The sequence below is a fragment of the Haliotis asinina genome, chromosome 7, assembly GCF_037392515.1.
Source record: "Haliotis asinina isolate JCU_RB_2024 chromosome 7, JCU_Hal_asi_v2, whole genome shotgun sequence".
Taxonomy (NCBI): domain Eukaryota; kingdom Metazoa; phylum Mollusca; class Gastropoda; order Lepetellida; family Haliotidae; genus Haliotis; species Haliotis asinina.
Genome location: NC_090286.1, coordinates 15,988,132 through 16,015,128, shown reverse-complemented (window position 1 = coordinate 16,015,128; position 26,997 = coordinate 15,988,132). Strand labels below are relative to the sequence as shown.

Sequence of the window (26,997 nt, the reverse complement as noted above, 5' to 3'; positions counted from 1 at the left end):
GGACAGCTTAATATAATTGGTAATCATTGTTACCATTACCACAGTTTATTTTGCCAGCTTGTGTTGTTATGTTAGCGGCTTGGATGTAGGTTTTGGCACTTGAGGCCAGTGGTAGGTACTCCCTAGATGGGTTGTATATTGGCATCTTTCCCATGTTGGCGACTCCACAGATCCTCCTGGCACTGTGGTCAGTATATTGGCCATGGCTCTGTTATGAGATTGTCCATAATGATCTTGGGATCATCCCAGTTAGTGAAGGGTGGTATGGGTATGGGCCCGCAGTAAATGGTGTCAAATGGACCATGTTGTCAGTGATGGTCAGGTATAAAGTGGATCACATTAAATTCCGCTATGGTGGGTCCACTGCTGTAGGCAGCTGGCTGCGCAGTGGCCGGGGCCCCTTCCACTAGGGTAACTCCGCTGTTATGTTGATTGGGCATCACAGTGGTTGCGACCTTGATCTGATCCACGAAGTTCCTGGGATTCTGAGATGTGTATTTCTCGTGGTTTTGGCGAAAGTGTTTTAGCTAGTGATCTCTTCTATTGTACACTTTGCTACAAATGAGGCATTCATGTTAGCTATTTCCATGTTTGGTTTTAAGGTGCCGTGTCAGGCTGTATTTTCTGGAGAATGTTCTTTGACACAGATGACAGGTGAATGTAGACATCATGAAATTGCTTCCGACTGTTGGTGGAAACGTTAGAATTGGCGGATGACGTCATGGGGTTGCATCATAGAGGGGCCGCGTCATAATGATTGTGGGTGTCGTATGTGTCTACTAAATAGTGGCTTAGGTATCAGAGCGGATACATTGATAAATAGGACTAGGGGGATACCTAGGGGGCGAACATGTGGAGTCTAAATATCCACCTCAGCTGTGATGTAGGCGAGACGAACAACGCCTCACCTCTTGATAGAAAGTTTGCACCCAAAAGCAACTGTAACCCGCCATACAGTAATGATCACAGTCTGGAATCATTCTTCAAAGCAGTCACCAATGATTTCTTCAAACTGAAAGACACTAAATTCAAACATCATAACCTCATTTGTGATGAAATGACCGTACTCTCTGCTCTCAAAAAGAATAATGAAATTGTCATTAAAAAGGCAGATAAAGGTTCCGCTGTAGTAATCCACAACACCACGGACTACATAAATGAATCATTACGGCAACTCTCGGATGACAGATCTTATTGCAAACAAGAGGGCGACCCCACGGAAACGTTCTCTGCCCAAATCACTAGAGACATAACCAATCTCTATGACAAAGAGGAAATATCACAAAAAGTGTTCCTAGGCCTCGTACCAAATGACTGTAAAGCAGGGAGATTTTACACACTCCCTAAAATCCACAAATGCCTCACACAGGGCAAAATTCCGGGCCGCCTCATCATAAGTGGGAATAATACCCCCACTGAAAAAATCAGTAGCTTTGTGGACGAACACATAAAACAGTTTGTCCCACAATACCCCAGCTACATACAACACACTTCATACAAAGATTGCAGTCACTTCATATTCCGGCTCACCAACACATCCTCTTAGTCACACTAGACGTTACATCACTGTACACCAAAATCCCCAACCAAGAGGGACTGTTAGCCGTCGCTAAAGCAATTCACAGATATAAGCCTGACTGGCAAATCAGTGCCACTGGCATTCTGGGTCTTCTCAAATCTGTACTCCACAAAAACAACTTCATTTTCAACGGTAAACACTACCTACAGGTAGGAGGCACGGCTATGAGTACCAAATTAGCACCATCATATGCCAACATTTATGGGAGAATTAGAAACTAAACTCCTCCCACTACATGCTCACCAACCGCACATCTACACACGGTTTATTGACGATATTTTCCCCATATGGACACTAGGCCAGTCCAGCCTAGAAGCCTTCATAAAATACCTCAATGAAGCTCATCCCAATATAAAATTCACAGCTGAATTTTCAACCAACAAGGTAGCTTTTCTAGACACATGGGTAAGTCTAGACAAAGAGAACAACAAGTTATGCTTTTCTCTATATTGCAAGCCAACCGACACATACTCTTACCTGTTGTATACGTCATGTCACCCCAGACATGTCAAAACTAAGGGCCCATACAGTCAGTTCCTTAGACTTAAATGCATCTGCTCCTCTATTGAGGAGTATGAAAAACACAGTCTCAACCTCATAAACTTCTACCTCAAACGAGGATACCCCAAGAGACTGATACAACAGAACAAACATAGGGCTAACGGCAAGGACAGGAAGACCTTCCTGACAACCCCTACAATACCGTCTAAGACCAAACAAAAATCCATGGTCTTTGTTTGCGATTTCAATCCAATGAACATGGAGCTCTATGCCATTATCTGGAAGCGATGACATCTGCTATCTGGATCAGAAATATGCCAAAAAGTGTTAAACTTACCCCACATTACGGCCTACAGGAGGAATAAAACCCTGAAGGATTATCTAGTATGAGCCTCACTAGAATACCCCCAAAACATGCCACAAATCAGTGGCCAGGTAATCACATTCCTTGACGCTCCATGCAACAAACACAACTGCAAAATCTGCATCATAATCAATCATTCAGACACTTTCCACAGCAGAGTGTCTGGTGTCAAATACCGTAAACGACAGTATAGATGCACCAACAAAAATGTGGTCTATCTGCTTACCTGCAAAAGATGCAAAAACCAATATGTAGGAGAAACCAAAAGATGTTTCAAAACGAGCCTGAATGAACACTACGCTGACATCACACACAACAGAGATAAACCTGTTTCAATCCATTTCAACTCAGAAAAACATGGCAAATCAGATCTCACCTATGAGATCACTGCACAACTCAGAGACAACCCTGAGCTTGTTAGCACCACCCAAAAGAGGAGATCACTCGAACTGAGGTGGATATTTAAACTCCACATGTTCGCCCCGCAAGGTCTCAATGACAAGATAGTCGTCTAAGGTATCCCCCTAGTCCTATTTATCCTGTACTGGGTCAGTTCAACGCCAGTGTGCACAATAGTACAGGTCCAGTTCCAGAATGCCGTAAACGGGCCTAATTTTCTGACTGCTGGGACAAATGATGTTTTTTATCTTCCAAGCTATAGTCAAGAAATACTTAAGTGTCAAAGGAGGGAAATTTTACGTACTCTTGACTTTGCCAACGCATTCAACTCTTTGCAGGGGCATAAGCTGTGGAATCTTTTAACAAATCATGGTCTAATTATTTAAGTGAATATTTCATGTAGCATTTATGAGAATGTAAAGGTGTGTGTACATAACAATAATGAAAGTTCAAAAACTTTTATCAGCCAGTTAGTTATTCACCTTTTTCATAAATGAATTAGCAACTCAAAGTAATGGCAATCATTGTGTCAAGCTCCATCTGGATGTAACCCAGCTATTCTTACTGTTTGCAGATGATATTATTCTGTTTTTATCCACAAACAAAACTTGAAAAATAACAATTAACAGATATAAAACAAAAGTTCTTATATTTAAGAGGGAGGGGAGCTATCATGTAGTGAGGAGAAATGTTAGCAATTACAGTTTTTCAGAAATATCTAGGTAGGGATCTGCTATGGAAGAAATTCAGGCAGAAATCCATGCAAAACATTTCATACCAATCCCTTTTCAAAATATTTGAGGCTAAAATACTCCTAGTTTTATAATATGGTTCAGAAGTGTGGGGTTTACAAGAATTCGATGTGATAGAAAAAAATCATATATATGCCTTAAAAAGTTACAGGTGTGAAAATAAGTACACCTCTCCTGATAGTATATGGTGAGTGTGGTTGGTTTCCACTTTATCTATTATAGGATATTTATACAGTGCCCTTTCTCTGTGCAACTAGTGCTTGCTCAAGGCACTGGTATTTGTTTCCCTTGATCATTGGATGTCATTATCAACGTCACATGGTATTATCAATCTCAACTGCCTTGGGAGTATACAACTCTTGCTGCCAATCGGCACACCACGTTTATTGTGGCTTTCTCATCCTTGTGAGGTACGAAATACCCAATTCACAGCTGGGATGGACTGATACACATAGTCACTGTACTTTGTCCAAGTTTACTGCATGTTGCTGTACTTGGCATTTGCACAAGTTGGTGTTTGCACATATTCATATGGCCATCATCTCGTCATCAAGGGATTCGTGGGTTCTTTTACATGCACAGGCTTGTGTACTGACACTACACTCAAATATTCATCAAGGTCATCATATACTGGTCAAGACTATTTGCCTTCATAGGCTTCCCCAAATACCTGGTGAAAAAAGAAATGCATACCTAAAATCTGTTTTTCAAAGTAGAATGTTTTAATAAAAAATGCTTGAAATCAATATAAATGTCATTGCTAAATGTGAATACAGCCTAAACACTATTTCATGAATGCAACATTTTGGGAACCGTCGCCAAAATACAGCACCTTGATTAAAACTTGGAGAAATTGCACGTAGAAAAAGCTGTAAGCATATTGCACTTGCAAACATGGGTACTAAAGTTTCATACTGATGGGTATAAAAATGTGACAGTCCCGTTCGGAATCACTCTAAGCTGTTCTGTATTTCCAACCCTTAAGATGCCAAGACTGAATGAAGAGTGTAGAAACACAGCCATTGGACGTCTGGAAGCTGGAGAAAGTCATCAGTTGCCAGGCACTTCATGGTGAGGCATAGAGCAATCTCCTGTATGTAGCAGCGCTACAGACTCCACAACTCTACAAGAGATCGACCAAGGGTCAAAACTCCGGCACAGGACCGCTTCATCCTGGTGTTGCATCTGTGCAACCAGACAATCAGTGCAACATACACAGCCAAAAATGTTACTAGACTTCGGACAGTATCAGTGCAATTAGAAATCACCTATGACAGCATGGGATAGGACCGATGCGCTCATATACAGTACCTGTTCTGCAACATCATCATCGCCATGTGTGTTTGCGATGGTGCAAGACATTCTACCGTGAACACGAGTGCTATGGAGGAGGATCTGGTAATGAGTCGCGGAATTTCCTAGGAATGGTAGAACAGACCTGGTGCATGTACAAGGAAATTTAACCGCTGTATGCTACCGTGATTAAATCCTCCAGTGTCACCTTATTCCTGCCATTGAGGTCAGAAGAGAGATTTTCCAGCATGACAACACCAGAGCCCATACTGCACCATGGACTATCTTGCCAACAACAATGTGAATGTGCTGCCATGGCCATCCAGAGCACCAGATCTCAACCCCACTGAACATTGGTGTGATCTGCTAGACAGCCTCAACCACAGATGCTACAACAGCTGAGCAATGCATTTCAGGATGAATGGAGAAGGATTCCACAATGCCAGATTCAACACATTCAGTCCATGACCAAGCAGAGCAGAGGAGTGACAGATGCTCATGGTGGTCACACCAGGTACACAGGTCACAGACACAGATGTTCCCAAGAGCAGTAAATGATTGTATGTAGTGGAGGGAACATGTGCCATACGCTGTGTAAAATTTGGTTGTTGTACATTCTTTATTTATTGTGTAATCAGATTATATAAAACAAGGTAAACAGACATTTTGGTTATGCATTTCTTTTTTGGGACAAATATAAACTTACCTCTGGATAATGGTTGACTTAATCTGTGGTTTCCACATACACATACAGAAAATGAAATGACAAGTTTAGCACTAAGGCATAGCTATCCCTTGTGGTGTAATCCTAACGTAACCTAACCTACAGTTACCTCCTTTGACATTACATCACCCATTGTTTGTTTGAACAGCCTCACAATTTCCCCCCACAAGATATCCCTTCTTCTAGAGGAAAGGCAGGAAGGTCAGGGGCGAACATAAGTCCCATAGGCCAGAGGTGGTAGTTTAAGATATTTAGGATTGGGTTACTGTAATATGCACAGCCATAACACACACAGCAGGTTAGTGTGGTCTGCCTGGCATGTGCAGCCCATGCACTGCCTGTCTCTACCCCTATAAAAGGAGTAGCTTCATAGTATTCCTTGTCTTTAGTCCACTGGTTCACCAGAGGTGAGGACATTTATTTCAGTTGCTCGAGTCCTGGTAATCCAGACCAAGCAGATAGGCTTTTCGTTTACGTCAGGAAAGTAATATATTTCTTTTGTTTGGGCATAGGCTTTGAAATCAGAGGCATGTCTTGGTTGGATTTGCGGTTGGATTTGGGGTCAGCTTAGGTTGTTAGGTATAGGGTAGATTCTCCAAATGGTTTGTGTGATTTTGACATGACTTGCTTCACATCACCCTCACAAACATTTGTTCCTGCAGAACATCCCTTGCTGATACTCCTAAAGCATTTGATGCCCGCTTACAGAATTTATGCATGGCACAAAATGGTTTGCCCTTTTCTGCTTCAGCACAGAAAAATACACTTTAATCAACTGTTTCACACACAGCATCCAACTTCGTTTTTCATCAGGCATGTGTATCCCGTGCATGACTAGATAGTGGCTGTTCTGTTTCTGCGGTTTCAACCCGCCATAACAGATAACAACTTTCGTGGTGGAGTCTGGAAAATGTTCAAACATAAGAATGCTTTTGGGTATTAGTAAATGATAAACGTGTACCATTTATATTTATGTGGCAATTTCATTTCGCACAATGATAAAATTTGCAATTCATCAGTCTGTTTCTGACCCAAACAGACTGTAGAGACAACACTCTGAACAGATTGTGAACCCCAAGCAGCTACTGATGATACTAGAGCCCTTACTTCATGAAGAGAAAATTTCTTAGAAACTGATTCCTGATGGAACCCTTGATAAGAAAGGGCAATAATTTTCCTAAGCCATGAAGGAAAATTGTATTGGTATTCTTGGAAATTTCTGTATCAACATTGTCTTACATGTGTAATAGGCATGGTTATGATGTGCGTTACCTTCACCCAGTGGCAGCTGAGTTCAAAAATAATAATGTATTAACAAAATGTTAATCAACCTTCGTTGGACTTTGCATTGTGTATTTTTAAAAATTTGGTGTTTCAGGCTGATGCGCTCATTACTTTCAAATTCAGTGACCAGGTCGTTAACTAGGCAAGTAGGGAAAATATCAGAAAACAAGCCAACAACTGTCAATAATTTATTACAAAAAAGAATAAGTAGAAAAATACAAACAGGAACTTAACAACAAACAAATAGCACACTATTGCATTAACCGTTCAATTACAGGTCCTGTTAATTTCTATTATATAAACCACCCCTAAACCAACCCTATTCCAACACAAACATTACCCCAAAGCTATGTTGTAAATCCTGGTTCGTTTCCCAATACTACTTTCCCCCAACCCAACCCAACCTAACACTAATGAAACAAGAGTCATCAGAAGATGACATATCCCCCCGGCCCCACATATTTGAAAGGACAAATCATCTGACAGTTACTTATTGTTTTTTTAGAGTAAGTTTGAATCATTTCCATTGAAATCATGAAAAATATTAATGCCATATACCCGTAAACAGCATAAGGCACCACTTCAAGATCTGTCTCATGTATCTGCCAAGATCTGTTGAAAGATATGAAATGGTTTTCAAGTTGTGCCCCAGAAAAGAAGCCCCTCTCTCCATTTTGAGACTGAATTCATCCATGGGAACTGGGAAAAATAGAAATGCCCAAACCTTGTAAATAGCAACAAGCACCACTTTGTGGTCTGCCTCACATATCTGCCAAGTTTTGCTGAAAACTAAACTCAGCAAAAATAAAAACTTTACACTTGTTTCAAAGTCAATAATTTGAACATTTTGGAAAATGGGTTTGAAATAATGATTGTATTCAATTATCTTGTTATTAAAGATGCTATAGCATACAGATCATGTTTGTCATGGAATCGGTTCCACCGGAAATGCGACTACAATGTCCATGATCAGAAACTGTGAGTCACACCTTAATGAAATCATGTCAATATTGGGTGTGTCCTCCATGGGCATTCACAACTGTGATACAACGTCTCCTCATGGATTGGATGATGCGTCTGAACACAGCTTGGGGAATGTGCCACCATATGGCACCAAGCTCCTGCAAGTTCTATGGAGGGTTCCTTACTTGACGGAGCCATCTGCCTAACACATCCCACACATACTCTATGGGGTTGAGGCTGGCAGATCTTGAGGGCCACTCCATGATATTGATGCTAACATTCCTGAGGAAATTCATTGTTAAACTGGCTGTATGAGGTCTGGCGTTATCCTGTTGGAAAGTCAGACCTGGGCCATGAGATGCCATGAATGGCAAAAGCTCTGGAATGAGCACCTGATCCCTGTATTCTGCTGCATTAAGGTTTCCCTGGATGACAATGAGTCGGGATCGAGAATGACCATTGATAGCACCCTAAACCAAAATGCTACAACCCCCAATACCCCAAATCAGTAAAGGTTAATGTGAACCTTGATGCATCACTAAACACAACCCTATTCCAATTTGGCTGGGTCCATCTCAGGTGCAGTCGTGCCCACAGAAGACGTTGGTGTTGATGGAAACATCCCAGTGGATGTGGCAGTGACAAATCGATTATGCAAATGACGTAAGACAATCTGTCCGTCTTCTGCGTGTGACGTCACACGACAGCTGTGGTACCAATTTGATGGACATGTGTCTGGAGATTATGGATGGTATAAACTCGTGTTTTTCTGAGATGATACTCTACTCTGCTACCATAAGATCAATTGCATGTGTATCAATCAGTCATGTGACTTGAGGCACGTGGAAACATGATTTTAGCGTGCAGTGCTCTCCCCCTTGCTACGTAGTCCCGACCAGTAGAATGAATGTGTGACGTAATGCCCTTGACAATGCATTTAACCATAATCACAAGAACTTTTTCAAGAAAAGTTTTAAAACACTGTTTGAAAAATAATGAGTGTCAAGTTTTCATATTTGTTGAGTTTATAAAACAGTTTTCAAGTTGTGCTCCAGAAGGAAGCCCATCCCTCCATTTTTAGATTAAGCCCTAAACATTTCCATGTTCAAAGTTCACCTAATGATCACAGACATTGCCACCAATCATTGCCTACCCAACATATCTAGCGCCAAACACGTGACCTACCCAATGTACCTAATGTACCTAGCGCTATGATGAACACTCAACCCTGGTAACAGAGGCAAGTGAAACAATGTAGTACAAGACTAACTGATACAGTTATTCTATACATGGTATGTAATGATGAAACATACATTTATGCATCCCTATGCCCCATACTTTAATCCATCTTTTCTACACCCCTCACCCCTGAAATTAATGTTATTCTCCCCCCCAAATCACTTTATCCCCCAAATTATAAAAAAAAGAAAAAGTGGCTTCTTATTAAATCATTCAGGTTCATAACAAATATGACACAGAGAAAACAATGCGACATGGAAAATGAGTTCACGAAAGAATGCAACAAATACGAGGAGATGTATCACAGTAACAAGAAAACAGTCCAAGAGCTGGGTGGAGATGTACAGTTCATGAACTCGGGTACAACAGATCCCAGTAACATGGAGGAAAGGATCTCATCGTCTCCTTGTCTTCTACCTCTTGTTTCTGCTAGCTCTTTTTGTCATGGCGTGGATCTTAGGTGCCATTTTGCTTCATCCCTTGCCATCTGGCATTCCATGGAGAGGTGCATCATCTCTGGCTGGTGAGGTAGTACTGCATCCTGAGGATGGACATATCATCTGTTCTCCCTGGAAATGGTGGCGATGAAACCCACTGGTTGATGAGAGAGTGCATGGTGATTGGCTGCGTTTCTCATCTCAAATGTCTTTCCACATGTCCTGCAGCAGAACAGGCGAAATCAGAGTCAGTGGTCCAGGAGCTGTCCAAACTTGTTATAATGTGGGGTGTTGCAGCTCTGCAACAGGCAATACATCCCTCCACGGGGCCAGAGTGGTTGATCCGCCTCGAAAACTTCCCATATTTCTTCGGGATCAGCATGGATTTCCATGTCTCGATAACTTATGATGCAATATGTCTATATGTCTGAACGAAAAGAAACCAGCATGCGTAAGAAACAGAACTAAACTCCTGATCTGACTTCGGTGTGAACACTTATGGAGAATATCTGTCTCTTGAGGGCAAATTGTTCTCCCCAGTTCTGGTCCTGATGACAAGAGCTGGAGATTTCTCCATATCATCCTCTTTATCTGAAGTAAGTATCACCTCCTCTTGAGTTGATGTATCCATAGTGGATACCATATCAGACTGGATGTTCAATCTTTAGGTATGGAAGTGCCTTCATGAGGTTTAAGATGATCAACACGGACAGTGATCAGCTGTTTATTTTGTTGTTACTGAAATGAATATGTCCATGCTGATAGTTTTTCTATGACCATATATGGTCCATCCAAGCCCAGTCCTAGCTTCTGATTTGCTTTTGGGGGATTCCAACGCCAAACAAACGTGCCTACCTCAAAAGACCTAGCCTTCAAATTTTAATCATAATATCTCTTTTTTAGTATTAGCAGCTAGACCTATTGGCAAATCCAAAAATTCTCCGGAAAGTATCTCTAAGCCAATCTACATATTCTACTGGGCAGTCTCAGGCAACAGATAAAGGTGGATCACCAGCCATGAGATCAATCGGTACACTAACTTCCCTTCCTAACATCATTAGATTCAGGAAGCAATGTGTACTCTTATGGTGTGTAGCTCTGTATGCCATGAGTATACAGGGAAGATGATCATCTCAGTGTTCCTGATGAACATAGATAACATTTGACGAAGTGGTCGATTGAATTGTTTGACAAGACCATCTGACTGGGGACGATAAGATTGGGTACTACTTTTATCAAAGCCTAATAAATTACAGATTTCCTAGAACAGAATGGATTCAAATTCCCGTCCCTGATCAGAGTGATGTTGACTTGGGCAACCAAGCTTTATGATCAGGTACTGGGTAAGCCTCTTTCCATATTGTAAAGTAATCCCTTAATACCATTATATATTCTTTCCCAAGACAACTCCTTGGTAGTGCACCGACAATATCAAAAGCTATACACTGTACGGAGATTGAACTCAAAACTGATGCAACTGTGTTTTACCCTGACCTGGACCAGGCTTGCAGTGTTCACAGAAATCGCAAGCCTTTTAATGTCCTTAGACATACCTGGCCAGTAAAACCTAAGCTTAACAGCCTTGAGAGTTCTTTCACAACCCAAATGTCCTGCAATACGATTAGTGTGTAGATGTTGAAAAATACTTTCATGAACAAGAGCAGGAGCAACCAACTGTTCCCATGGACCAAAAATGTCTGACTCTACTTTCATGAACAAAAATACCATTCCTAATCACAAAGGAATTCCACTGCCCAACTTATAAGGCCTTAGCCTCCAAACACAAAGCCTGAACTTCTGACCTACACGGCTGGTCATGATTATTCCTAAGAAACTCAAGAATTGGTTGTATCAATGGATCAGTTTCCTGACCCTGTAGGAGCTCATCTCTAGTCCACAGTGGTACCCATTAGTTTGAAAATTATCAGAAGGATGAGAACAACGTGCCTCAACCACTGACACATCACATTTAATTTTGGTGATCCCAAATCTACTGCTGGATTTTTCCATTTTGAACTTTTGAACTTCTTCAGAGCTGCTACTAAGATGGAACTCTACGAGCTGGAAGCTTGATTGGTACAGCCTCAACTGTTTCTATTTTGTGAGTTATTACATCTGTTTGCCCTAAGAACCCATCTTTCCCCACAAAAATATCCTGAAATTCAGAAATAAGTTTCTCCATCCCTTGTTTTTGACCTAATGACAACTCATCAGGGCATTCATGAGCCATGGTTTTAAGATGTGACAGCAATTCCCGGGAATCAAAATCTCAGTAATGCTCAAGTTCAATGATCTGATCAGGTGAGCTAAGGGTGCCTACTACTGAGGAATCCTGCAATGTAACCCCTTTGTTGCTCATATTCACCACTGACACCACAACTTTGTCAGACGTAGCTTGAACTAAGCTCTTTGCAACAAATAAACCTTTTATCTGCATGGGATGAAAGAAGGCAATATGCTTCTTCAGATTGAAGTTGGTTAAACCAGTCAAAAACTGATCAATTAAATGAACCGATCGATGTGTATGGAATATCTGGATATGCCAAATGTGCCAACCTCCTTAACTGACAACCAAAATCAGTGACTAATTCATCCCTGCCTTGCTTAAGATTTCTGAATTCACTTCTGTAAGCTAAACACCTCTCTAGGATTAAACCACTGAGTTAGTACATTCTTAACAGCAGAATATCTGTTGAGTACTGAGTAATCTCTGAGCATCACTTCTGAGACACACTGTCAATTGTTGAGATTTCTCACAATCAGACCACCCATTCCAGTTAGCGACCTGTTCAAAGTATACCAAATGATCTTGCCAGTCACAAGATTTCACATCAAAACAATCAGGTTCAACTTCCCAGTGTGGAACTTGAGATGCCCCACTAGTAAGCATAGATCTTGCTGGATCGCTGTGATAAACCTCATTTCAAGCCAAACCCAAACCTTGATATGAAAGTGGTCTACAAACCCTGACTAGCTGATGGAATATTCAACATTTCCTGGCTAATGTTTCCTGCATGCCGACCTGATACATTGAACCAAACAGACCTATTATTTATCCTTCCACTATCAAATGCTGCACTATCCCCCAGCCTACCAAAATTCAACCCTTGCAATGGCAGTTGAACTGAACCAGTTGCTGTTGCACTCTGTGACTCAGGTACTCCATTCATATCTACTCCATCCATATCTACTCCAACCTCCCAGACATCACCCTCTCTATTCACTTGAACATTTGGTGTGGACGTAACAAACTGCATTGGACTTGTAGCTACTGACACAGGTGGAATAAAATGCATCTGATTCACATAATCAGTATTTCCAAGCTCCTCATTGGATGACAAACCAGCGTTGGATAGTGAAAACAGTTCAAACAGGGCCATGTTGAAAATAACCACAGCTTTTCAAATAACCCGATAAAAATAAAACTTCACTAAATCAAATAACTTACATTGTCAAGAAGTATTCCGCTAATTAAATATCCAACCGTAATTCTTTCCTTAATTTAACTGAATCCTGATCTGGGTCACGGCACCAAATCTGTAATAGGTGTGGTTTTCATGTGCGTTACCTTTGCCCAGCAACAGCTGAGTTCAACAAATAATAATGTATTAACAAAATGTTAATCAATCTTCGTTGGACTTTGCATTGTGTATTTTTAAAAATTTGGTGTTTCAGGCTGATGTGTTCATTACTTTCAAACTCAGTGACCAGGTCGTTAACAAGGCAAGTAGGGAAAATATCAAAAAACAAACAAACAACTGACAATAATTTATTACAAAACAGAATAAGTAGAAAAATACAAACAGAAACTTAACACCTAACAAATAACACACCGCATTAACCATTAAATTACAGGTCTTGTTAACTTCTACTTGACCAAACCTATTCCTACACAAACGTCACCCAAAAGCTATGTTGTAAATCCTGGTTCGTTTCCTAATACTAATACACAGTATATTGCCTAGTCTTAGATTTAATAGTCCACTCTTAAATGGAGAGTGAATGACCCTGTAACAGGATTTGTGAAGGGCAATTTTACCTGAATTTTATCAGACTTCTCAGTCTGTATTTTGCTGATTCTGAGGGGATTTCTTATACCTTTTGTCACGGCAAATTATTCACCGTAACAGCTACCAATTAATGTTGTATTAATGAAAATATGTGTTTAAGATGTAATTGAACCAGGGATAATCTACAGCATAATTTGAGTTTAGTTCCCCTGTTTCAATGCAACAAAAGATGAAACCAGTTAATAGCGACAGACAGTTTCCACAGTGATAGTGCACAACCACTGAAAAACTGTTTCCATCAAAACTAATGGTTGTCTATAAATAAGAGTATTTAATAAGAACTGCTTTGAAATCGTAGTTGTCTGGTTGAAGGAGTAAGCAGTTCACTTAGCTATTCTGGTGAGATGCTAATTAGACAAAGCTGAAAGCTGTAGCTATAGGAAAAACACAATATGTAACTAGTGAAAAACAAAGTAGTTGGTGAAGAAATAAGCTCCGATGATGAAAAAACTACGACCTCATTGTACACATTATGAAGTGGAACAGATAGCCCAGTGGATCCCCTGATGGTATACATATAGATGATGTACAGGATGGGAGATTCAAGTACCACCTACAAGAGATTGATGACAAAGAAAAAGTCTGCGGGTCCCGTCTACTTGTGTATGACTATACTCTAGACTATAGTTCTTTCTTGTGTCCTAAGAGTTGTATGGCAGAATTTCTCGTGTGGCTCGTTTGTCGTAAGAGTTATAGAATGGTTACCGAATGGTTAAACAATCTCCTCACAGAAAATATTGTCCTCCTACTGGCTGATTGTTGGACCAATATTTCTTGGGTCCATTCCTGGATTGTCGGAACCCTCTGGACCCCCTGCCTCTGCCCCTACTGGACGGGAATCCAGAACAAAACAGCCAAAAGTGAAGTGCTCAGCTTAACATCCCCAGCTGTCTCAAGGGTCAAATGTTGCAGAGGTTCCTGATGGCTGTGAATAGATGGGGAGACCGTATAGGCTAAGGAATTTCTCATATTCCTGGACTGCCTTCCTCCTTCTGAGCAAGTAGAGCCGACAGTAGTCTTTGGTTCAAATTCTGTGATGTAACCATATCCTCAGCCTGTAATGCTTGGCTACATAGACCATGGAACAAGGTTTCAAACTCCAGAGCGTTGAAAAAGTAAAAAAATCATTAACTGACTGCAGTAAGCTACTGATGGAATTCAGTTTATGTATTCTCTCAATAGTAGTCAATCTTCCCAGTCTACATAGTTGGTTGTGTGAAGCATCAGCCTGGGATTGATAAACCATATCCAAAATGAATGCGCCATGGCCATCTCTGTTGACATAAATACTAAAGTGGCCTTCTTTATACCCTCATTTTCCTGGGAGAGTGGTGGTGGTAACGTGTGCAATTCCCACCACAAACCAGTTGGTATAAGCTAAAATGTCAATATCCCTGAGATCCTTGGGGACAATAGACTGGGCTTGTATTGCCTGGATGGTAAACAAAGCCTGTTTCAGATTGACCAGGTTAACCCCTTCCCTGTCATGTAAAGCCCCTGACTTCCGCCCTTGTGGGGACAGACAGCGTACCCCCCAGTTTCAGAGTAACTGACTGTTACCCCCGGCTCTTGACATCATCAAGCAGTCACACAGACCCAAGGTCATATGCCACAATTAATATCCTCCTTGAATATTGTCCATAGAGAATTGATTTTAGTTTCATTTATTTTCTCAATAATCCTCTGATTGAAGGACAAGAATACAACCATTATCGTCAACAAATTCAAGTGGGAGGGATCCAACTTTGACTTAGATCTAGATATTGGTTTGATTCCAATCTCTGAGAGGAAGCAGGAGTACCCGGGGACTTAGATTTCTTAGAAATGCCTGTCCCAAATGAAGGAAAATGCTTACGCTTCGTAGAGAGAGATCTAACTTTGTCCATGTTTAACATTTTATCTCTGACAAATCTGAGCATAGAAGACAGCGATCTTGTAAAGTACAGGGTGTACCCAAAAAACAAGCTGAGCATAAGGAATGAGGGTCTTCGTCAGGCATGAACTTTTGACACTGAACACACTTATTCTTGGAAGGGACTGGAGCACAAAAATATGGTGGGGAAATAAGGGCGGGAAAATCTAGAAAACTAGACAAACTAAGATTTATGCAAAAACCTCCTACTAGGGTTTGATAGACTCAGTAGAGGTGTAACAAATTACACTGAGACTAAGTTTACTTGGACTAGAAAAGCTCAGTTTACCGCTACACAGCAAAGTGGCTTCCACAGCTTGTTGGAAGAGTTCATCTTTTGCTGATTCTGGAATATTTGGAAGTCCATTTAAAAGATACTCATGTTCTAACACTAGAAGACAGCCCATAATGTTTACATGTGAATAAGTGACATCTGATACAGCTTGATACACTACATCCCAGAAAGAGCTGACATTACCATTGTGCCAAGTTTGATTCCTGAGCAATTTTCAAATACTGGAGTTGTTGCCGGACATGCGCTGCAAACCAATTTATGTGTGACAGTACATCAATAGACGAACATGCCCCCTGATCAAAGTCCCTCAAAGTCCTTTGAACAACAGGAAGTTTTGGAATGGTCAAACAAGGAGTCCTGTGGTCAAGAGATGTCCAGGTCAGGAGTAAGAGATGGGAACATGCTTTCATGAATGAATGAGCCATCCTGGGTAATGACTGAACATCCTTCGACATTGTTTCATCAAAAGAATTCAAGGCCAAACGGATCACTGTGGAATCAGGGAGTGATAACGTGGGTGCCTTTTGTTGAGCCAGCAATCTGGAGGACCCCAGTTCACCCAGTAAGTACAAATCCACATTGGTACAAACTGGAGATGTAAAGACAAATAATATATATATATATATTCAGGTTCTTCATGACAGCGTATATAAAATGGTAAGAAAACACAATTATGGTACCTTTGCAATGATTTGACAATTTTAAGTTATTGTAAGTAAATAAATGCAAACTATGCAGTCCAGACTAAGTTATGTTCTGTTGTAAACATTTCACATTACTGCTATATGTCAAGTCAACTCAAAAGATATGATGGTTCTCTCTCCATCCTCATTTGTTCATTAGTTGTATCAATCTGATTGAAAATTTTCACACCCTAAGCACTTCTTCTGTGACATGACGCATGAGACTTATGCTAAACTATGTTGGATCAGGGGAAAATGACTGAGAAAATATGAAAGTCACAAAGTCAATAAACTTTCAGTCAATAACTCAAGAAAAATATAATGAATGCAAGAGCACTAACCAATTTTAGTTGTGGAAGAGCTGTAATAGATGAATAAATGCTGATAGAAGAAAGTTGAATCCAAGGGCAGTTCACAGTGTGAGTGCAGAGAAAATATGAAGGTTTATCAGAGAGCACCATGGAAAGGGCAATTCCAGGGAGGTAACCACTGAGGATTGGATCCTATTTAGATAAGGATTACTTACTTCCCATTGATATCTTATAGGACCCGTACAACATAACCAAGTAAAGAGGAAATTATTAAGACAACCCAGGGGCATATTTATGCCTATCATTGGAAACACACTGTTGTTATTTTCTATTTGTTTGGGTTTCTATCACAAAAGAAACATGATCTTTTGGCCAAGCTGTTCAAATTCAGGTCATGTTTGTACCTTAGATGTACATTACATGAACAACTTACTTGTTGTTATTCCACAGTTTGCAATATGCAATAACCTCAAATCCAGGATATATATTTCAAATTACCAGTAATAATTATGTTCTGTGATCAGGCTTTTCAAAGCATTTAATACAAATGATACTTGACCATTTGGTCCTCATGAGCTAATAAAGTCAGTTGTACAGATACATACCAAGCTCATTCCCAGTGACTGAATACTGTGGTTTCTCTTGTTACTGACACTAATGTCTCTGTTGGATGTCAGAGCCTCTGACACATTTCCAGCTGAAAAAGAAAAATAGTCAGATAAACATTTGAGTTCAAATAATTGTTACTTAATCACGACCAAGCCATTCTAAATGTCTCAAAGAAAATATTTAGTGATTTTTATGTGTTTCCCTTTACACAATCATTAGTTTTCCTTGAGTCAAATTCCCATAAAATATGCTGATAAAATCAATATATTTTTATATATCCTGTGAAAAACCTGTGATTCAGTTTCAAAATATACAATGTCAAGACTCTAGTTATTTTGAATTCAAATATCACAAATATCACAATGGTGCATGCATGCATGGGTGTTTGTATAAGTATGTTCAGCATCACTGATGTAGGGTCAACACTATGGTAACACTATTTCTTACAAGTGGGCTCCTCAAAAGTTATACAAATTTTGTTTGAAAACAGCAGAATGTTCCCCAAAATTTCATAACAGTGTGGAAAAACACATCAAGCTGTTGAAATGTCATTCTTAATTTTCTTTAACATTCAATACATTGTTACAAATGACAAATTTTTTATTCAAATTGTCAATATGGAACCACATGCCTCTTAATGTCAGTACTTTGCACATGCAAGTTGCTCTATCCATGGAAAGGGACAAAAACATGCATTGATGTTTTTTTCACTGTCATTCACTGTTCAGTCACGTTTGAAAATGCATCTTGAAAAGCGATTTGGGTTTACACTTTGTCCACCACTGTAACAGGCAGGTGCATTTGAGGCGGAGTAGACAGCATGGCCACTGGAATCAATGTAAGTGTTTTTTTGTGTTCTTCACAGATAAAAGCACAGTCATGTCCTTCCATGAATGTTGGCAGAGAATATCGTGGCAATGGAGAGAAAATCACAGATGCAATTGTGGCTGCACATTACCAATTTGGTGGGGCAGTCATCCCCAGGTTTAGACAGGTACAATTGCTGCTGGACATGGTCCACTGCACGTGGCAGACAATAATCTTAGCAGACAGCACTATAGGTAAGAAATCCAGTACAGTACCCAGTATGCATGTGTTTATGGTTGACCGTATTTACTGCAAGACAACATTAGGCCTCCTAGGACCAGTATTGTCACAGTAGTCCTTAAGTAGACGGGTGTAAGTAGACGGGTGAATGTAGACGGGTGTAAGTAGACGGGTGTAAGTAGTAGGGTGCAGAGCGGATGGAGCAGCTAGCATGCTCATCAGAGCACCAACTAAGTATGCCTGGCATGAACTCAGTTGACATGTGTCACCCCGCACCAATGGATCTCCAAGTCCAAGAACTTCACAGAGCTCTAGTTGAGGCATGGAATGCGATTGCACACGTTTTCTTTATGAACATGATCCACAGGGTGGAAGCACTGTCCACATCAAATGTGGAGTTGCCCCCAAAGCAGCTCCATTTCCTCGATGTACAGTGAAAGAAGAACATGTGACATGAAAGTAAAGGCAATTTTCCCCTCACATTTTCATTATTTTGCAAGCTGTGAAGCTTTGCCATTTGGCTGACAGGTCTAGAAATCTACAGGTCTTTCTGTATTAGCTTGACGCCCTCTACATATATTGCAATTGCTCATTAATTAAAGGCACCCTCCTGATTGTCAAAATTAGATTGCGGAAAATAATCATTTCAACACCAAATATGACATCCTCATCAGTAGATGTCCTTTTTTTGAGCTGTCAGTTCTTACATATGGTTACTTTAGATCTTCATTCACAGTGCAGGCTTTATAGCATCATTAATTATTCAGTTATCGTTGAAAAATATAACTGCACATTTTATATGGACTTGGGCACATGTAGCAAAAAGACATTCATTTCATCACAATTCATTGTGATTTTACTGTCCAGGGAGTTGACAGTTCGTAGTTTTAACCACCATGTCATCAACCGTTGTTCTGGAGGTGTTTATTGTGAAGAAGAATGTTTTGTTCTGTTTCGGAATTATATACTAATGGTAGAAAGTCAAGCAACCTGATAATTTTCAGATGCTATGGAACATGAAGCGCCATTTTCACTGCTATCGCTTTATGATGACACACATACTGGTGGATGTCTATCAGCCAATACTTCAAAGGTACTAAACATCATTACAACAGTTCAGTTTTATGCTGCACTCAGTAATATTCCAGCTATATGGTGGCGGTTTGTAAGTAATCGAGTCTGGACCAGACAATTCAGTGATCAACAGCATGAGCATCAATCTGTGCAACTGGGAATCGATGACAAGTCAGTGAGCATATCCATCTGATTCAGTAAGTATTATGCAAGCTGCAAGTACTTTTTGTGGATTTAACTGTCCATGTGCAGCATATCTGGTCTCATTTTGTTGAGTGTGTTTGTTTGTTGAGTGAAGTTTTCGTACAAATCTAACTACCTATGAAGAATTCATCATGTACATACTTGGTTGCTTAACTTTTTACCATCAGTATATATGCTTTAGTTTGACATGATTATGGTTTCAGGAGAATTTTGAAGTTTAACGAGTCGCATATATCCTTCAATACCAGTCATTTGTTGTCAAGCACACCAAAAACAGAAGAAACAAAAACTGACTGGATTCCATCCTATTGCGTAAATTAGTACAATAGAAAGTCCATATTTTTTAGACCAAAAGAGTCAACTGGATATATAAATATTAACCAGTATTATTTAATGCATCTAATCTCTTGTATATTGCAACACTATGCTCCTTATATTCAGCGTGCTCTGACAAACGGATATCAGGGAAATCTCAAAAAGAGACCCGGGCGCTACAAAAGTGTGGCAGTCTTGTTGGGCCTTGATAGTATATCAGTGACAATCTGCCTTACAAAAATACACTGAATTAGCGCAAAGAACACATGATAGGATCGGCTGTAAAGTAGGTCATTGTCTGCATTAATTCATGAGACTCATGTTTCGGTTTGACTTCTGCCACATGCATTTCTACAAGTCTTCATTGGCCTCAGACTGCATGTTAAGGGTATTAACTACCATTTCCATTGCCAAGTCAGAATATCAACAATAGTTGGATTTCGACAGTTAATGCTCTGGAATCCACGCAACTACATGAACAGTTACTCCTACGTAAACATTCAAAGCAATGGACAGTTTCAAAACAACCCCATAGAAAATGTAGTTTGATTCTTCGTCAATAAGTGAAGAATTACTGGTGCATTAAAGCCTACACTCTGAATGGAGACCTAAAATACTATAATAAGAATTGACACCTAAAAAAAGGCGCTTCTGTTGATGAGGATGTCATATTTCGTGTTGAAACCATCACATTCCGCGATCTTGTTTCGACAAAGCACAATTGCAATAAATATAAATGGTGTTAAGTTATTACAGAAGATCTGCAGATTTCTAGACCCATCAGCCAGATGGCAAAGCCTGATATACTTGCAAAATAATGAAAATATGAGGGAACACTTACCTTTACTTTCATGTCACATATTTTTCGTTCACTCTCCATTGAAGAAATGCTTTTGGGACAATTCCACATTTCATGTGGAGAGCGCCTCCCCCGCCACCAACCTGTGATACGGAGCATGTGAAGAAAGTGCATTTGTGTGTTGGATACAGTTCTTTAGGTGTAATGCTAACTTCAAGATTGTCTCCAGCAGTGTTAGTGATATCAGACTGCCTATTATGCACCACTGATAAAAGAAGGAGATATTTATACAGTAACTGAAGGTGACAGGTAACATTGTTGGTTTTTTTATGGCTTTTTTTTATGTTTTTATAGCCTGTGAGACTATAAATGGTGACAGTAATGGGTACAAATACATATATATTTGTGATGTTGGTACCCAAATATGTATTAGGCATTGATCTACATTGACATAAAAAAAGTAGCTTTGACGACTTTACTATCATTCCAGTTTACTAATTGCGTAACATGATAAACATTTAAGATCTGAGAATGAACCAATGTTCATTATGTTTTGAATACTTAAAGGTCACATGCAATGCAAAACACAACTTTGCAGATTCTAATACCTTTTGACATGGACTTACTGTAGAAATTCAACTTATAAAATTGAAAAATAATGCAATGAAAAGAAACCCTGCAAACTCAGAGTTAAAAAAATTCACTTATTTCAACCCAGCGCTTTGGCGAAATGTTGTCTCAACAGATGTCGTGCCCTGCACCCATAGCGCAAAAAGCACAGTGACTAGGTTTGTGCTGCTTGAACCAGGAAGGCTCTTGTAAAAACACAGCAAGCGATGTGTGCAAGAATTATTGTAGACAAATGCTTAGTGTCTGAATATATATCATTTTGATAGTCACAAATAAACCCATATAGATAGGAAATGAGAGAGACCAGATATTCAGAACCTGAGGAAATCTAGACTTGCTTCATTTAAGGCTATAGTATTGTGGAGAGGGCTAGGCAATAGGGAGAAAACCAGGTTCAGGGACAGACAAGGATTATCATTGTTGAAGAACAAGAGATATTTCTTGTGACTACAAGCATCTTGGGTCTGCAGTAATAAAAAGTGGTTCCATACTAGGTTGCAGATTTGCAAACCAAGTTTTCAAGAAAATACAGCATTAGAAATACTAATTTCATTGTTAAGAATTGCTCAGCTTGAAAACTGACATGTTTCAATACATGTCTATGGAAACACAGAAATAACATGTTGATTGTGATTTGCAGTTTCTGTTACAGACGAGACACAATGTCTGTCTAAATGTCACCTATGTGTCTGCTGGCTTGTCTGCTAATGACAATATGCAATACACAACTTCAATCATTGACCACATGCAATTTGAACTTAACACCTATCAAGCTATACACCATAAACAAAATACATTGATTTATGGCTCGTGTACCTGAGTTCTGTCTCCGTCACATTATGCAATTACACAGACAGGCAGGTGTGATACTTGTACACATGACATGTTATTATGTCTGTAGGTTGCAGCAAACAAACTGCATCCATTTTTCTCGGAAGACTGGATCGGATGTAAACTCAAATCCTGCTTTGTACTTGGACAAGCAACAGTTTCCAGCAATGCAGTAGTTCGCTATCTCAGTATTTGTTGATTGGATCAAACGCAAAAAAATGAGCATGTATTTACAAAACCCAACATCTCTATTATATGCACACACCTAAGGATATTGGCAAATGAACCAGACAATGAAAAGTCTTTGTTACACTTGAATGCAGAACCAACCTGGGCTCTGACTGGGTTCGGCATTCCAACTGCTTCATTTGGAGGAAAGTAAGCCCAAGTACAAAATAATGCAGTTAAATTGATTCATGATTGTATACTCATAATTTTGTTTATTTATTTTTTCACCATCAGCGATGCATATTATATGTCATGAATAAGTGATAATTGCATTTTGATTATGCTTGTTTTTGTAGTTGCATGTGACCTTGAAAGTTAATTTTGAACTATAATTTTAACTTTCCTCTCCTAACATAAAAGGTGTAAATGTTATACCACTGAACAGAATAACATAAAGAAATAGCCATCATTGACAGTAATTCTGAATATACTTGTCACGGAATAGAGACCGCAATTGCCACTAACTGACCATTGTATGACATTCCTTTTGTATCAAAGTGTATTACATCATGGTTATGTCTATGACATCACAATCAATTGTCTACTTGACATCATGGCAGTTTAAAAAACAGCTAGTTACAGTCAAGTTTTCACCAATCCCGAACAACATCTTTGTTGTGTTTTACTATTCGTCACAATACTCCCTCTATTACATAACTGGCATAAACGCTGCACTTTTGGTAGCAATCAATCAATCAATTTCAATTTGTAAGAATTCCAGTAAAAGACTGAGGAAGCATTCTTAACATTCTGACCAATGATAACTTTTGTTTCACAATTCCTTTGAATCCTATACCAAATCCATCATTGCTAGAATTGGTAAAGGAAAGATGAGATCTTCCTGTAGTACTTTTCCGGTGTAGTTGACAGCAACCCTTGTAATTCCTATGAATAGATCCATCAAACACTTGAGTAGCTTTCTTCCCTAAAACTTCTTTCTGATCAACAGGTACTTTTTGTGAAACCATTGAGCTGTATTGTCCTTTTATTGGGGAGGTCATGCCAAGTGCTGAATGAGTTGCTTTCCCTGATTAGTGTGGGAAGCATCATAGTTTGTACAGTGGCACACATGATCACATGTATTGACTTGTTCTGTTAATTTTGTTTTCAAAATTTCCCAGTTTTAATTTCCCTGATTTGATGGAGGATAGGTTAACTCTAAGTATGTCCCTTTCTCTCCTTCAGGCACCAAAAAATGTGGAAAAAGTATGTCATCATGATCCCCATGATCAAGTTTGGGAGATTTGCCATGTTCCCTCAGTTCCAGATGTGATTTGTGCTCAACTGTATAACCAGAGGCCCTTGAGTGAGTGTGAGTGAGTGAGTCTAGTTTATGCAGCACTTACCATTATTCCAGCTATAAGGGTGCAGTCTGTAAATATTTGAATTTTGACCAGGCATTTAAGTGCTCAAGAGCAGGAGCATTGGACTGAACAATTGGGAACTAATGCCATGTGTCAACCAAGCCAGCAAACCTGACCATCACATACAAGGACTGTAGAAGGTTCACTGACTGTTCACCTGGAACCATTACACCAGACATGGAGATACCTGCACAAACTGCACAAGTCTTCAGGTCAGCTCTGGGACATATCTGTTACTACCAGACACATGGACCACATGGACACCATGCAGAGGTTCGAACAGGTCCAGCCTGAGCCTGGACCTGTTGAGCACTGCAAAGGAAGGATTCATATGTTGTGGACAACAAAGATTTGCAGATATCATTTCCCTCTCTAGACAAAGGAAACTTTGGTTAGTCCATGTAAGTCCAGGTGTTTATCGACAATTGTGAGGACATTGTTCTGATGTCTGATAAAAGGAAATGTCAAAGAGGAAAAGAGAGTTTTCTCGTTGTCCTCTACAAACTTGAGGCTACTGCCAAGAAAGCCCTTTCCTCAGGGCATAACAAGACAATGTATCCCAGTTGTATAGGCTCACTGATGTTGATCATTGGCTGGCATAACAAGACAATGTATCCCAGTTGTATAGGCTCACTGATGTTGATCATTGGCTTGTCTGGTCAAGACTCGATTATTTACAGACCACCACCATATAGCTGGAACATTGCCGTGTGCAGCATTAAACAACAAACAACCGACCTACCATCATGATACTGCAAATGAAAGTCAGGAAGTCCAGGCCATTGGAAACAGGTTAAATATGTGGCATGAAAATTCATATACATTTGATTCATAAATATAGCTGGAATATTGATTACTGCAGCCTTAAACAACAAACCAGCTTTTTATGACAAAAATCTGCAATGTTTTCCTGTTTCCAAATGTTGCTGAAGGATTGCTTCAGCCAAAATTGAAGTTTCTGGTGCATTCAGATTAGGGCTGTAACTTAAGAAAGCACACAGGTGAAGTACATAGAATGGACACTTCATCTTGATAGTGATCAAATCATCCCCTTAGCAACCAGTTACCGACCTGGACCCCATCCTATGAGATGGATGTCTTGGAAGAGAGTGGTTGCCTATAGATTTCTACCAACAGTGCTTATTCTGTAAGTGTAGGACAACACACAACTCTGAGGTTATGGTTGAGAAAGTAAGACCCGAGACTGGAGGGTTGGGAGCACTATGCACCCTCGGTCTTACTTCCCTCCCATGGGTTGAGGGCTTACTTTCTCAACCATAACTGAGGAGGTGTGCTTTATTATACATTTAAACCGTCAATGATAACAGTAACTGAAGCGCTAGTAAAATCATTTTAATGAATCTAATTCCATTCCTCTCCAAGCTCATCAAACAAGCTGTTTCAGAACGTCTGTCACAGCACTTGACCTAGCATACCTTGCATGATCCACTTCAGTCAGTGTATCACCTTCAACATAGCACTGACAAAGTCGTCAATGACCTGAGATGTGCCATAGACTCAGACAATGCTGCCCTGCTTGTTCTGGATTTGAGTATGGCTTTTGACACCATCAATCACCAGAGACTGCTGCAACAACTAAAGGATTCTGGTGTCCAAGGTCCTGCACTAAATTGGTTCAGCTCCTATCTGTTTCAGAGCTCACAATGTGTGTACATTGATGGACAGTTCTCTGATTCAGCACATCTAAACTGTGGTGTCCCTCAAGGTTCAGTACTGGGTCTGGTATTATTCACTTCATACACAAAAGAATTGGGCAAAGTCATTAACCAGCAGAACTTCTGCTGATGTTTCCACCTTCTGTACACAGATGAAAAGCTGGATGAACATCAGTTAACTCAAGCTTAAAGGGGCACTGATGCGGAGCAATTTCCGTGGACTGGTGTAAACTTTTGTTATTGTTTTTTTCCCGTGAGTACCCGGATGATATCCCAGAATTCATGACTGGTTCGTGACCTCTGCTGCGCGTTCCGTAAGCGCAATTGATAGTTTAATTATAGACAGATCAACTGAGGTGAAGTCATTTGTACTTCATTACAAATGTATTATGAAAACAAATGAAACACTTTGAAGGTTAATCATCTGCCAGTGGTAGAAATGGTAAAAAACTATTAGGACGGAAAAATAACGAAGCCAATGTACGTCTCTATATTTTGTCTCATAACCCTAATTAGTTTATTGTCATATTTGTATGATTCTGAAAATTAATAAAAGAACACACGATTTGCTTATACTCATAGTAAATTTCTAACATAACAGCAACATTTATACATTGTATAGATTGCCAGTGTGGATCCTATTTCACACACATACGCGATCTAGTGTGTGTTTTCTGTTTCTGTTGAATGCTACAACAAATAAATTAAAACAAAATGCAAATAATGAATGTAAAACAGACTAATTTTATAGCAACAGTGTCAGGCTACTACCTTGTTCAGGAATGTATCCATCAATATCCACGTAAAAGAAATCGTATTCCATTCATCTGCAGCTGGTAAATAATCCTGCTCTGTGTCGCGTGTCTTACAACTGTCTAGTTTGCGAAAAAGTAACACATCGTTTCACGTCTTTCGTTGGTGAAAACTAGATAAAACTCTCATTGGTCTCCCAAGATAGCACACCTGGCAACTAATTGTATGATGTCCACTATTCTAAGTAATTTAATTGACCAATATTGAGCAATCAATCAATCAACGCAAGGGTGGTTAATTCTTTGAAGGGAGGATGTTGTTTTTGCACTCACACTTTACGACAGGGTGTAGTCATCTACACACACTGCCTTTTGACAAATCCGCTACAAGATAAAAGTAATTAATCAATCAGTGTGTTATCGGTTAATCCTTTGATCGATGTTTGTTTTTGTAACTCAGCTGATAGACCCTCTTGCATCACTTACATGCACATATTACATAACATACAATACATTTGCCATTGCAGACCTTAATTTATAATGTTGAGTATTTACTCCAGACAGGAGAAATGCCAAATGGCAACCTTTGTTGAGTAACCGAGTGGTGTTGCTACTAATTATACCTGCTATAAATTCATGAATTGACCATCCAGAGAATGATG

The 26,997-nt window shown here is 39.7% G+C and overlaps 1 protein-coding gene across 1 annotated transcript in view; it reads right to left on the bottom strand.

Moving 5' to 3' along the window:
* The window catches only part of LOC137291840 (SCY1-like protein 2), a 238,794-nt gene that overhangs the window by 61,103 nt on the left and 150,694 nt on the right, over nucleotides 1–26,997 (bottom strand). The window contains exon 15 of the mRNA XM_067823384.1: nucleotides 17,412–17,503. Coding sequence (XP_067679485.1) covers nucleotides 17,412–17,503 — 92 coding nt within the window. The remainder of the gene's footprint in view (nucleotides 1–17,411; nucleotides 17,504–26,997) is intronic.